The sequence below is a fragment of the Cyprinus carpio genome, chromosome A1, assembly GCF_018340385.1.
Source record: "Cyprinus carpio isolate SPL01 chromosome A1, ASM1834038v1, whole genome shotgun sequence".
Taxonomy (NCBI): Eukaryota; Metazoa; Chordata; class Actinopteri; order Cypriniformes; family Cyprinidae; genus Cyprinus; species Cyprinus carpio.
In genome coordinates this window covers 16,582,257-16,597,311 of record NC_056572.1, presented here as the reverse complement: position 1 = coordinate 16,597,311, position 15,055 = coordinate 16,582,257, and the positions used below count along the sequence as shown (strand labels likewise).

At 37.1% G+C, this 15,055-nt stretch overlaps 1 protein-coding gene across 1 annotated transcript in view; it reads left to right on the top strand.

The window, feature by feature from the left end:
• The window catches only part of cul4a (cullin 4A), a 254,693-nt gene extending 241,448 nt beyond the window's left edge, over positions 1-13,245 (top strand). The window contains exons 15-20 of the mRNA XM_019111742.2: positions 10,290-10,397; positions 10,620-10,733; positions 11,309-11,414; positions 11,960-12,132; positions 12,250-12,402; positions 12,630-13,245. Of these exons, the coding sequence (XP_018967287.2) occupies positions 10,290-10,397; positions 10,620-10,733; positions 11,309-11,414; positions 11,960-12,132; positions 12,250-12,402; positions 12,630-12,725 (750 nt within the window). The 3' untranslated portion in view covers positions 12,726-13,245. The remainder of the gene's footprint in view (positions 1-10,289; positions 10,398-10,619; positions 10,734-11,308; positions 11,415-11,959; positions 12,133-12,249; positions 12,403-12,629) is intronic.
• The last annotated feature ends 1,810 nt before the right edge of the window (positions 13,246-15,055 follow it).

Genomic DNA, 15,055 nt, shown 5'->3' with positions numbered 1-15,055 from the left:
GCATCATCCAGGTATTTAAAGAGCAGTTTTTCTTCTTGGATTTTTCAGTGTGAACACTCTACTCGCACTATTTATACTACAAAAAAATCATAGAATAGTGCATAAGTATTTGAATTGGAATGCACCTACACTCTTCAGTTTTATTAGCATTTTATTTTAACTATTTGTTTACTTTTCATTCATTAACAAGGGAGCAATGGAACACACATAAAGTTTCATATATATATTTGATGGTAACACTCAGAGGGAGAACTGGCCCCCCCAACTGAGCCTGGTTTCTCCCAAGGTTTTTTTCTCCATTCTGTCACTGATGGAGTTTTGGTTCCTTCCCGCTGTCGCCTCTGGCTTGCTTAGTTGGGGACACTTCATTTACAGCGATATCATTGACTTGATTGCAAAATTATTGCACAGATACTATTTTAAACTGAACTGAGCTGCATGATGACATCACTGAATTCAATGATGAACTGCCTTTAACTGTCATTTTGCATTATTGACACACTGTTTTCCTAATTATTGTTGTTCAGTTGCTTTGACGCAATCTTTTTTGTTTAAAGCGCTATATAAATAAAGATGACTTGACTTGACTTGACTTTATTTTAAGGACCAATTCTTATTATTAAAAACTTTGCTTATTAGCATGCATATTACTAGCATATTAGCTGTTTATTAGTACTGTATTGACCCGAATATAAGACGACCCTGATTTTAAGATGACCCCCCTTTTTCTAGATGTAAATTTTTGTGGTGGATCTTTTTTAATGTAATGTTTTGTTTTTTACTTTGTTGTCCCGAATATAAGACGACCCTAGATGTACCTTTTGGAAAACAGACAATATATGTGGTGCATCCAAGTTTGAAAGGTATGTTGTTAAAATACTGGTCAAATGTACCAACAATGACATTTAAAAATGTACACTTTTAGATATACCATAAAAATAACAGGTAGCCCATCTGAATTATAGGCCTATAATAATTTAGTCTATCCATCTAATAGTAGTCTACCTATGTATTTCCAAGAAAAAAAACCTTGTCTTATATTCGTTCAATACGGTACCTAAAAAAACACATATTAATGCCTTATTCTGCATGACCATATATTAGATACCTTAATCCTACCCATACCTAAACTTAAGAACTACCTTTCTAACTATTAATAAGCAGCAAATTAGGAGTTTGTTCAGGGAAAACTCTTAGTTAATAGTGAATATGTGTTCCCTATTCTAGAGTGTTACCTATTTCGGTGGTTCTCAATTCCAGTTCTCGCGACCCCCTGCTCTGCACATTTTGTATGTATCTCTGATCACTTCAGACGTTTGTTCTGTTTGATCGTAAGTGCCCTGCGAAGTGGACTTCACAGGATATTCGGCCATGATTCCAGTTCAAAGGGACCATATATGTTCCATTCAAAGGGCTTTAAGGTGTGCAAGACATGAATTTAAATTGTATTTATTTACAGAGGTATATTATGTCACACTTCTCTCGTCAGTGTGTAAAGACGCTGCAAGCAGTGGTGTAGTGCAAATCTGTGAATGAATGGACCCTGTCAATCAGAAAAAACAGTTCATATACGGGGGCATACTTCTAATGAGCTGATTATCTAAATCAGGTGTGTTAAATAAGAGAGACATGAAAAATATGCAGAATGGTTGTTTTGCCAGGACTGGAATTGAGAACCACTGACCAGTTTGATTAAAGAAAAATTTAAAACAGCAATATTGTGAAATAATATTATTATTCTAAATCATTCTGATATGCTAAAAAATGCATTTTAATTCTATATTAAAATTTTTGTTAATCTGCCTTAAATTAAACTGCGTTAAATTGCTTTTTTTTTCTCTTAGAAATCTACACTCCATACAGCATAATGACATAGCAAAAACCAGATTTGTGACAAATTTGCAAAATTAATTAAAAAGGAAAAACTGAAATAAGTACTTTGATGAAGCATTGATGCAGCTAGTCTTTTTGGGTATGCTGTAACAAGCTTTGCACATCTGCATTAGGCAATTATCTGCCATTTTTCTCAACTCTTCACCTCTCAGGCTCTGTCAGGTTGGATGAGGGACCAACAGACATTTTCAGGTTTCTCCAGAAATGTTTGGTTGGATTCAAGCCCAGGCTCTGGCCGGGCAACTCAAGGACATTACATTTACATTTATTCATTTGGAAGATGCTTCTATCCAAACAATTAAGGAATACAACAAGCCGTTTATCACTAGAAATGCTCGTAATACAAAGGTATGGGGGATTAAGGAAAGCGAAAGCAAAGTCAAATTTTTTTTGCAGTCAAATGTTGACGAAAGAGAGGAGTATTCAGCTGTCGTGTGAAAATTGTCAGGGATTCAGCATTCCAGATGAGGGTAAGGAGATCATTCCACCAGCCAGGAACAGGCAGAGAAAATGTTCTGTAAAGTGTTTTGTGCCTCTCTGTGATGGTACCACGAGGCGTCGCTCACTTGTAGATCTCAGGCTTCTGGAAGGAATGTAGATTTGTAAGAGTGAGTGGAAGTCTTGTCTTGAACTTGATGCAAGCCACAATTGGTAGCAAGTGCAGGGAGATAAAAAGAGGTGTGAACATTCAGTCATTCACAGAGTTGTCACTCTTTGCCACCCTTGCATTGCCTTAGCTGTGTGCTTAGAGTCATTGTCCTATTTGAAGGTGAACCTTCTGCCTAGTCTGAAGTTATGAATGCTCTGGACTAGGTTTTCATTTAGGCTATGTCTTTATTTTTCTTTGTTGAGCTTTCCTTCTACTCTGAGTCCCTCAATCCCTGCGGCTAAAAAACACAGCATGAGGCTGCTACCAGCACACTGTACTTATGAGCAGTGCCTGGTTTTCCTTCATACATGATGCTGGGAACTGATGTTCATCAGACCAGAGAATCTTGTTTCTCACAATCTAAGAGTCCTTAAGGTGTGTTTTTTTTTTTTTTTTGCAATTCCAAGTGGGTACCACCCGTCATAAAGCCAAGATCGGTGGAGTGTTGTAGTGATGTTTTTATCCTACTGTAACTTTTCTCTCATCTCCATATATGATCACGAAGCTCAACTAGAGTGGCCATCAGCTTCATGGTCATCAGTTTAATGAAAGGCCCTTCTCCATCGATTGCACAATTTGGCCAGGAAGCCAGCTTTAGGAAGAGTCCCAGTTATTTCAAACTTTTTCCATTAAGAATAATGGAGGCTACATGCTTCTGTGAACCTTCAATGCAGCAGATTTTTTTCTGAACTCTTCTTCAGATCGGTGTCTTGACACAATCCTGTTTTTGAGCTCTGCATGCAGTTCTTTGGACCTCATGTCTTGGTTTTCACTCTGATTAACATTTTATTGAGAGTTGTGTGCCTTTCCAAATCATACTCATTCAACTGAATTTGCCACAGGTTAACTCCTAGAAGTGATAGTAACATCATCAAGTGATAATGGAATGCTCCTGAGTTAAATTTCAAGTCTCCAGATTATTTTAGCTTTTTATTTCTAATGAGTTTGAAGTTCACAAAATTATAATTATTATATATATGTATCTATATCTATCTATCTATCTATCTATCTATCTATCTATATATCTATATATATATATATATATATATATATATATATACACACACACACAGATAGGTAGATAAATAGAAGTAACATTTTAACTAAACATGTAAAGACTTCCTGTGAGGTGTTGCATCTGTCCAGTTCAGTTTGAGCTCCTCACACGTGGTTTTGATGTTTTTTCTCATGAGGTGTTAGTTTTTTTTTTATTGTGTGTCATTTGAGAGTCCTAAAGCAGTGTGTGTGTTTGTTGTGTGTGCAGTACATGCAGAACCAGAGTGATCCCCAGCAACATCGAGCTGACCGTCAACATCCTGACAATGGGCTACTGGCCCTCATACACACCGATGGATGTCCATACTGCCTGCAGAGGTGTGTGTGTGTGTGTGGTGTGTGTGGGTGGGTGGGTGGGTGTTGTTGAGTGCATGTTTGTGATTGTGAGTAATGCTATGCGGCGGACACACAAACCCCCTGTCTGATGTATGTGTTGTGTGGTGTGTGGGTGTGTGGGTGTGGGTGAGTGAGTTTGTGTGTGTGTTTGTTTTGTGGCTGATGGCAGCAGACACACGACGCCCTGTCTGATGGTGTGTGTGTGTGTGTTTGTTTCAGATGGTGAAGCTTCAGGAATTGTTTAAGATATTCTATCTGGGGAAGCACAGCGGGCGGTTAAAAACTACAGTGGCAGCCCACACTGGGTCATGCAGTGCTGAAGACTGGAGTTTAAAGAGGTGAATTCAGCCCATACACACACACTCAGTGCAATAAAACTATATAAAAACATCATATAGAGAGCCAATATAGTGACGCCTGAACACTGTTTGACAGATGAGACACAGCAGAGGCTCTGCATTCACCCGAAAAACACCAGCTCATAATTAAGACACAATGTTCCAATTATGACAAAAATTCTAAGTCTCTAATGTATAGAAAGTTCAAAATAACCATATTTATTTTACATTATAAATGTCTTTACTGTGACTTTTGATCAGTTTATTGGCGTTCATTGATAAATAAGTTTTTTTTCTTAACCCCAAATAATTGAAATTTTTATATTTAATAGTATATCACAGGGAGTTGTTGAGCAGCAAAATCCAAAAATATTAGAATTGATTTCTGAAGGATCATGTGACCCTGAAGACTAGGAGTAATGGTGCTAAAAATTCAGCTTTGATCACAGAAATAGATTACATTTTACAACATATTCACATGGAAAACAACTCTATTTTAAATTGTAATTATATTTGCACAGTATTTTATTGTATTTTTGATCAAAAAACTGAGCATTGAGTGATACTGACTGATTGTTTGGTGTCTGCAGGGTAAGAAGGAGCTGCAGGTGTCTTTGTTTCAGAACCTCTTGTCCTGCTAATGTTTAATGAGTGTGACGAGTATTCAGTGGAGGAGATCCGCACGGCCACACAGGCATCGGTATGTTTCCCCAGGTCTGATATATATGTGTGTGTCAGCTGGTCAGTAACTTTTGTGTGTGATGAGCTTGATTCAGCAGTCAGTAACACGTATGTACATGTGTGTGTCAGTGATCCCTTACAACACTTCTGTATGTGTGTGTTTACAGTGGCCAGTAGACTTATGGTGTGTGGTTTCAGTGGGGATTACTTAACACTTGCGTCGTTGTATATGTATTGTGTCTGGAACGCCGTCAGTAACACTTGTATCGCATGATTGTGTGTTGTGTCAGACGGGTCTAGTAACGTTTGTTTGTTTGACTGCCGTATGTGTGTCCGGGTGTGTGTGGTGTCATTGATCATTCACACTTCTGTTGTGTGGGTTTTAGGGGCCAGTAGCACTTGTGTGTGTCAGCGGTCGTTAAAACTAAACAGTTAAACTAACTAAAATCTAAAAAATAATAATAATAAATAGAAAAATCATTTTTCAGTGTAACTGTTAAATAAAGGGGTGTATAGCTAAAATATAAACATTAGATAAAAATTTTTAGGTACTTTTTAAAGTTTAAGTGCTAAAACTAAAACTGATAAATAAATAGTTTGTAGTACCCAGCTAACAAAATGTGTTTGTAAATGAATTTGTATGAACTTTTTGCTAATTTTGTTATTTAGTTTTGTAAAGTTTTTTTTTATTAATGTGCAAAATGACAAGTTTTCACAATGTTTTAAAAATATTTTTTCTTGATTATGGAAATGTTAAGGGAACATTCTATCACATATTATTTTGCAAAACAATAGGAATATAAAACAATTATTACAAATGACAAAAACCCATAATAAAATGATTTGAATCTACTGTTACTAACTGAAAACTGTTACTGTTGAAAACTACTGTTAAAATGAACTAAAATTAAAATGTGAAAGTGAAAGTCTAAAAATTAAAAACCAAAATTCAAAGTATTAATAGTATATAATTAGATACAAAAATTACAATCAGGTAGCTCCTCCCCAGACTCTCCTCGCTGGTTGATTTGATCAGCTGCTGTAATGAACAGACAGATTCTTCTGATGGATTCTTCCAGTGGAGCAAAAATGACTCACTGCAGCTTCTTCACGCATCATTCATTTGTCATTTCTGCACATCAGTGTCTGTGGTATTAGTGATATTTTTGTCTGTGAAGTGACGTGTGTGTGTGTGTTTGTAGAGTGTGGAGCAGCATTCACCAGTAAAACTAGAGGGGATGTTCAAAGACATGGAGCTCTCCAAAGACATCATGATCCAGTTCAAACAGGTGTGTGTGCGCAGATACATACTCCCTTAACACACAAAAGTGCATCCCAAATGACGCACTATACACTGTGCACTTATACACTTGGTAACTTATGCGCTATTGTACTCAACTATGTAGTGTATGAATTATATAAGGTTATTTTTTAATTCATAATCGGAGTCTGATAGCCCCTCCTCTTTTGCTACGTAATTAAAGCTGCGACAGTTGAGTGCATGAAGTGTCCAGCATTCCACAATTAATTTTTTAGGTTATGTATGTGCATCATCCAGGTATTTAAAGAGCAGTTTTTCTTCTTGGATTTTTCAGTGTGAACACTCTACTCGCACTATTTATACTACAAAAAAATCATAGAATAGTGCATAAGTATTTGAATTGGAATGCACCTACACTCTTCAGTTTTATTAGCATTTTATTTTAACTATTTGTTTACTTTTCATTCATTAACAAGGGAGCAATGGAACACACATAAAGTTTCATATATATTTGATGGTAACACTCAGAGGAGAACTGGCCCCCCAACTGAGCCTGGTTTCTCCCAAGGTTTTTTTCTCCATTCTGTCACTGATGGAGTTTTGGTTCCTTGCCGCTGTCGCCTCTGGCTTGCTTAGTTGGGGACACTTCATTTACAGCGATATCATTGACTTGATTGCAAATTATTGCACAGATACTATTTAAACTGAACTGAGCTGCATGATGACATCACTGAATTCAATGATGAACTGCCTTTAACTGTCATTTTGCATTATTGACACACTGTTTTCCTAATTATTGTTGTTCAGTTGCTTTGACGCAATCTTTTTTGTTTAAAGCGCTATATAAATAAAGATGACTTGACTTGACTTGACTTTATTTTAAGGACCAATTCTTATTATTAACTAGTTGCTTATTAGCATGCATATTACTAGCATATTAGCTGTTTATTAGTACTGTATTGACCCGAATATAAGACGACCCTGATTTTAAGATGACCCCCTTTTTTATGTATGTTTTTTTTGGGAATTTTTTATTTTTGAAAACCAAATCTTGTGTTTTACTTAGAATTTTTTTTTTTTTTTTTTTTTTCTTAAATTATTTTCATAGTGCATATTTTTCCTATTTTAATTTTTGTTTGAAAGTATGTTAAATACTGGTCAAATGTACCAACAATGACATTTAAAAATGTACACTTTTAGATATACCATAAAAATAACAGGTAGCCCATCTGAATTATAGGCCTATAATAATTTAGTCTATCCAGCTAATAGTAGTCTACCTATGTATTTCCAAAGAAAAAAAACCTTGTCTTATATTCGTTCAATACGGTACCTAAAAAAACACATATTAATGCCTTATTCTGCATGACCATATTTTAGAGCACTTAATTCTACCTCATACCTAAACTTAAAACTTAATAACTACCTTACTATCCACTAATAAGCAGCAAATTAGGAGTTTGTTCAGGCTAAAGTTAAGAACTACCTGTGAATATGTGTTCCCTATTCTAGAGTGTTACCTATTTCGGTGGTTCTCAATTCCAGTTTCTCGCGACCCCCTGCTCTGCACATTTTGTATGTATCTCTGATCACTTCAGACGTTTGTTCTGTTTGATCGTAAGTGCCCTGCGAAGTGGACTTCACAGGATATTCGGCCATGATTCCAGTTCAAAGGGACCATATATGTTCCATTCAAAGGGCTTTAAGGGTGGTGCAAGACAATGAATTTAAATTGTATTTATTTACAGAGGTATATTATGTCACACTTCTCTCGTCAGTGTGTAAAGACGCTGCAAGCAGTGGTGTAGTGCAAATCTGTGAATGAATGGACCCTGTCAATCAGAAAACAGTTCATATACGGGGCATACTTCCAATGAGCTGAATATCTGAATCAGGTGTGTTAAATAAGAGAGACATGAAAAATATGCAGAACGGGGGTTTGCCAGGACTGGAATTGAGAACCACTGACCAGTTTGATTAAAGAAAAATTTAAAACAGCAATATTGTGAAATAATATTATTATTCTAAATCATTCTGATATGCTAAAAAATGCATTTTAATTCTATATTAAAATTTTTGTTAATCTGCCTTAAATTAAACTGCGTTAAATTGCTTTTTTTTTCTCTTAGAAATCTACACTCCATACAGCATAATGACATAGCAAAAACCAGATTTGTGACAAATTTGCAAATTAATTAAAAAGGAAAAACTGAAATAAGTACTTTGATGAAGCATTGATGCAGCTAATCTTTTTGGGTATGCTGTAACAAGCTTTGCACATCTGCATTAGGCAATTATCTGCCATTTTTCTCAACTCTTCACCTCTCAGGCTCTGTCAGGTTGGATGAGGGACCAACAGACATTTTCAGGTTTCTCCAGAAATGTTTGGTTGGATTCAAGCCCAGCTCTGGCCGGGCAACTCAAGGACATTACATTTACATTTATTCATTTGGAAGATGCTTCTATCCAAACAATTAAGGAATACAACAAGCCGTTTATCACTAGAAATGCTCGTAATACAAAGGTATGGGGGATTAAGGAAAGCGAAAGCAAAGTCAAATTTTTTTTGCAGTCAAATGTTGACGAAAGAGAGGAGTATTCAGCTGTCGTGTGAAAATTGTCAGGGATTCAGCATTCCAGATGAGGGTAAGGAGATCATTCCACCAGCCAGGAACAGGCAGAGAAAATGTTCTGTAAAGTGATTTTGTGCCTCTCTGTGATGGTACCACGAGGCGTCGCTCACTCGTAGATCTCAGGCTTCTGGAAGGAATGTAGATTTGTAAGAGTGAGTGGAAGTCTTGTCTTGAACTTGATGCAAGCCACAATTGGTAGCAAGTGCAGGGAGATAAAAAGAGGTGTGAACATTCAGTCATTCACAGAGTTGTCACTCTTTGCCACCCTTGCATTGCCTTAGCTGTGTGCTTAGAGTCATTGTCCTATTTGAAGGTGAACCTTCTGCCTAGTCTGAAGTTATGAATGCTCTGGACTAGGTTTTCATTTAGGATATGTCTTTATTTTTCTTTGTTGAGCTTTCCTTCTACTCTGAGTCCCTCAATCCCTGCGGCTAAAAAACACAGCATGAGGCTGCTACCAGCACACTGTACTTATGAGCAGTGCCTGCTTTCCTTCATACATGATGCTGGGAACTGATGTTCATCAGACCAGAGAATCTTGTTTCTCACAATCTAAGAGTCCTTAAGGTGTGTTTTTTTTTTTTGCAAATTCCAAGTGGGTACACCGTCATAAAGCCAAGATCGGTGGAGTGTTGTAGTGATGTTTATCCTACTGTAACTTTCTCTCATCTCCATATATGATCACGAAGCTCAACTAGAGTGGCCATCAGCTTCATGGTCATCAGTTTAATGAAAGGCCCTTCTCCATCGATTGCACAATTTGGCCAGGAAGCCAGCTTTAGGAAGAGTCCCAGTTATTTCAAACTTTTTCCATTAAGAATAATGGAGGCTACATGCTTCTGTGAACCTTCAATGCAGCAGATTTTTTTCTGAACTCTTCTTCAGATCGGTGTCTTGACACAATCCTGTTTTTGAGCTCTGCATGCAGTTCTTTGGACCTCATGGCTTGGTTTTCACTCTGATTAACATTTTATTGAGAGTTGTGTGCCTTTCCAAATCATACTCATTCAACTGAATTTGCCACAGGTTAACTCCTAGAAGTGATAGTAACATCATCAAGTGATAATGGAATGCTCCTGAGTTAAATTTCAAGTCTCCAGATTATTTTAGCTTTTTATTTCTAATGAGTTTGAAGTTCACAAAATTATAATTATTATTATATGTATCTATCTATCTATCTATCTATCTATCTATCTATCTATCTATCTATCTATATATATATATATATATATATATATATATATATACACACACAGATAGGTAGATAAATAGAAGTAACATTTTAACTAAACATGTAAAGACTTCCTGTGAGGTGTTGCATCTGTCCAGTTCAGTTTGAGCTCCTCACACGTGGTTTGATGTTTTCTCATGAGGTGTTAGTTTTTTTTTTTATTGTGTGTCATTTGAGAGTCCTAAAGCAGTGTGTGTGTTTGTGTGTGCAGTACATGCAGAACCAGGGTGATCCCAGCAACATCGAGCTGACCGTCAACATCCTGACAATGGGCTACTGGCCCTCATACACACCGATGGATGTCCATCTGCCTGCAGAGGTGTGTGTGTGTGTGTGTGTGTGTGTGTGTGGGTGGGTGGTGTGTGAGTGCATGTGTTTGTGATTGTGAGTAATGCGGCGGACACACAACACCCTGTCTGATGTATGTGTGTGTGTGTGTGTGTGTGGGTGTGGGTGAGTGAGTTTGTGTGTGTTTGTTTGTGGCTGATGCAGCAGACACACGACGCCCTGTCTGATGTGTGTGTGTGTGTGTTTGTTTCAGATGGTGAAGCTTCAGGAAGTGTTTAAGATATTCTATCTGGGGAAGCACAGCGGGCGTAAACTACAGTGGCAGCCCACACTGGGTCATGCAGTGCTGAAGACTGAGTTTAAAGAGGTGAATTCAGCCCATACACACACACTCAGTGCAATAAAACTATAAAAACATCATATAGAGCCAATATAGTGACGCCTGAACACTGTTTGACAGATGAGACACAGCAGAGGCTCTGCATTCACCGAAAAACACCAGCTCATAATTAAGACACAATGTTCCAATTATGACAAAAATTCTAAGTCTCTAATGAATAGAAAGTTCAAAATAACCATATTTATTTTACATTATAAATGTCTTTACTGTGACTTTTGATCAGTTTATTGCGTCATTAATAAATAAAAGTTTTTTCTTACCCCAAATAATTTAAATTTTGAATATTTGGATTATTTAATAGTATATCACAGTTTTGAGCAGCAAATAAAAATATTAGAATGATTTCTGAAGGATCATGTGACACTGAAGACTGGAGTAATGGTGCTAAAAATTCAGCTTTGATCACAGAAATAGATTACATTTTACAACATATTCACATGGAAAACAACTATTTTAAATTGTAATTATATTTCACAGTATTTACTGTATTTTTGATCAAAAATGAATATTGAGTGATACTGACTGATTGTTTGTGTCTGCAGGGTAAGAAGGAGCTGCAGGTGTCTTTGTTTCAGACTCTTGTCCTGCTAATGTTTAATGAGTGTGACGAGTATTCAGTGGAGGAGATCCGCACGGCCACAGGCATCGGTATGTTCCCCAGGTCTGATATATATGTGTGTGTCAGCGGTCAGTAACACTCGTGTTTTGTGTGTGTGAGCTTGATTCAGCAGTCAGTAACACGTATGTACATGTGTGTGTCAGTGATCCTTAACACTTCTGTTGTGTGTGTTTTAGTGGCCAGTAGCGCTTGTGTGTGTGTCAGTGATCGTTAACACTTGCGTTGTATATGTATTGTGTCTTAACGGTCAGTAACACTTGTATGTGTTTGTGTGTGTCAGCGGTCAGTAACGTTTGTGTGTATGTGTGTGTGCGTGTGTGTGTGTGTCAGTGATCATTCACACTTCTGTTGTGTGTGTTTTAGTGGCCAGTAGCGCTTGTGTGTGTCAGCGGTCGTTAACACTTGTGTTGTATATGTATTGTGTCTTAGCGGTCAGTAACGTTTGTGTGGTGTGTGTGTGTGCATTAGCAGTCAGTAAAACTTGTGCGTGTGTCAGCGGTTGGTAACACTCATGTTGTTTGTGTCGTGTGTGTGTGCGAGTGGTAAGTAACACTTGTGTGTGTGTGTCTGTCAGAGGATGGTGAGCTCAAGCGCACGCTTCAGTCTCTGGCCTGTGGGAAAGCGCGAGTGCTCAATAAAATGCCACGCGGGAAAGACGTGGAGGATGCAGACCGCTTCCACTTCAACAGCGACTTCACACACAAACTCTTCCGCATCAAAATCAACCAGATCCAGATGAAGGAGACGGTGAGTGTTGCATCTGTCCAGTTTATTCTTTTGTAATTATGCTGGTAATGGCTTATGAATGTGCAGTGTGAATATGCAGATGAGCTGATGGTCATGTGATGGTCATGTGATGGTCAGGTGGAGGAGCAGGTGAGCACAACCGAGCGCGTGTTTCAGGATCGTCAGTATCAGATCGATGCGGCGTTGGTGAGGATCATGAAGATGAGGAAGACTCTGAGCCACAACCTGCTGGTGTCTGAACTCTACAACCAGCTCAAGTTCCCCGTCAAGGTGACACATGTGACACAAGTTAAAAATTCAAATAAGAATAATAGGAGCACTTTAAAGCTTCAAGTAAAGTCTTACCATTTTAATTTTTGTAGTCAATTAAACATTTCCTTAGCTAGTAGATATAAGTGCTCTACTAATTTGTTTTTATGCCTGTATCCTTCATAAATATCTTGTGTGCATTCATTGGTCAGATTGGTCAAATGATGATTCCATCTCTCTCTGTGCAGCCGGCTGATCTGAAGAAGCGCATCGAGTCACTGATCGACCGTGATTATATGGAGCGCGACAAAGAAAACCCAAACCAGTACCACTATGTGGCGTAAGAGTGGCTCTGAGGCCATGATTCTTGACCTCTCACCCTCCTCACAAGGGCTTTTGAGCCGGACTGGACATGTGATGCCGTAAACCCCTTGTGACCCTACAAACGCTCTGCACTCTGGGATTGAGGATGATTTTAGCATGATTGCGAATGATTTTCACTAAAGATGCACTTTTCTTTGACTCCTCTATGTTCGTTGTTTTTGAGTTTAGCGCGTATGACGAGCTTGTCTGCTGTAGCATCACAAGTGTGTGTGTTTCTTCCTCCCTGATGCCAGAATCGTGTTGATGTGAGGTGTGTTACAAGTGAAGTTGACACTTTTGGCGGTTATCCGCTCAGGAAATGGAAATCACACACACACACACACACACAAGTGTAAGAGTGTGTGTGTGTGTGTGAGAGAGAGAGAGAGATATCTGTCACTCATCACCTGTATTCTGTCACATATACAGTTTTGTAGAACAGAAGATTCTATTCTTTGTAAGTGGGCAAAGATATGAAAGAATAAATCATATTTAAGATATTATGAGTGAACTGTATTACTTGCTATTGTTTCTCATTTTGTGTATGATTAAACTCATGACAGAACACAGCCAGCTCATATTTCAGCCCAAAATGACATTTTGGAAATAAATGACAATTGTAATACAATGATTTTACTGAAAGGAGAACTATAAATACTATTTAAATAATTCATGCTGAATCTATAGTGAAACATATTGTTAGCTCTGTGATGAATTACTTTTGTTGCTCTGTTGTAAGTCACTTTGGAAGTATAAGCTAAATGTATACATTTAAATGATATTTTTCATAAAGAAGCTAATTTTATGATTTGCACATTGCACAAGTTTTTATTTTATATTTTTATGACATTTAACAAAAAAAAATTCAATCAATAGTACGTACAAATACTAACATGACAAATAAATCCGTACAAATTAAATAGCATAATTTTTATTACAGTAATGAGAATGTGATCATTGTTTATCTGACTTCCCGTTAAATATGTAAGCTTATTTAGAATTTAAAAAAAGGTAATTGACAATTTCACAATTCAGATTTTTTTCTTGTAAATCTGAGATTTAAATTGTGAAATATAAACTCAGCGTTGTGTAAAAAAAGATGTGTGAGATAAAAAAGGTTCAATTCCCTTTTTATTTTTTATTTTTTATTTATTTTTTCCTGTGGCAGTAATGAAAACAACTAAATTGTAAACTGCAACTATTAGAAAACAGTCCAAATTATGAGATATAAAATCTAAATATAAATTCTTATTATTATTTGTATTCTGTGGTGGAAACAACCATTCATAGATAATTATATAAATTATGTAAAAATAAATATTATTATTTGTTTTTATTATTATTTGTATTCCATTTTAAATCGTCAAAGAATCATTTCCCATGTTTTAAATTGCCTGTTTTAAGTTTTTAAAATTGCTATTTTTGTTAAACTAAGTCTCTTTTCTTTGAATTACCATTGTGTACGAAATGTGCTTAAAATAAACTTGATGCCTTGAACTTGCCTTGCCTTGCCTTGCCTTGCCTTGCCTTACATCACAAGAACCCAGTTTTAAAGTAATTGCTATGAAACTAAGTCTTCTAGGTCTTAAGATGGTCTTCACTAACTTCATGCAAAAGACAGTTATTTATCTGTTTGATTCAGTGGTGAAATATGAGCGTATTTCTGTTTTGTTGCTGTTCTGTATCTTCGTGATGAGGCAAGCCGTCAGTCTGGATTCTCCTCCCACAAACACAAACACTCAGACTAATGTGATTTCCTGCCTCATTCACAGAGTAATTCCTTAAAGAAACAAATTATGGCCCAAGAGCATGACACAGCAGACAGAGGCACACAGAAGCAAACACATGCTTCACTGTGCTCACTGACCTCTAACCTGCGGTTGCTCTGAAATACCTCACCAGTGCATTCAATACTGACACAATACACAGGGTTTATCTCCAGCTTCAGTCTTGATCAGATGCATGTATTGCAGGACGTTGCTGTTACTCACTCTGACTCATGCTGAGATCTAGTGGAGGAGTTGAGTTGAGTTTGAGATGAGAAAGTGTGCCTGTAGTTTCTTGGAGAATGACCAGTGCTCATCTGAGGTAAGAAGAGGTCAAACCACGACTTCCTCTTGTCCCAGATGTACATTCATGCATATGGCAGATGCTTTTATTTAAAGTGACTTAGACTGGATTATAGATATACATTTTACTAGTTCATACATTCCCTGAGAATCGAACCCATTACTTTGGTTTTGCAAGTACTAGGTTTGACTACATGCATACTGTATAGATGTCACTTTAGAAAGTTTAAAATCCTAACTGT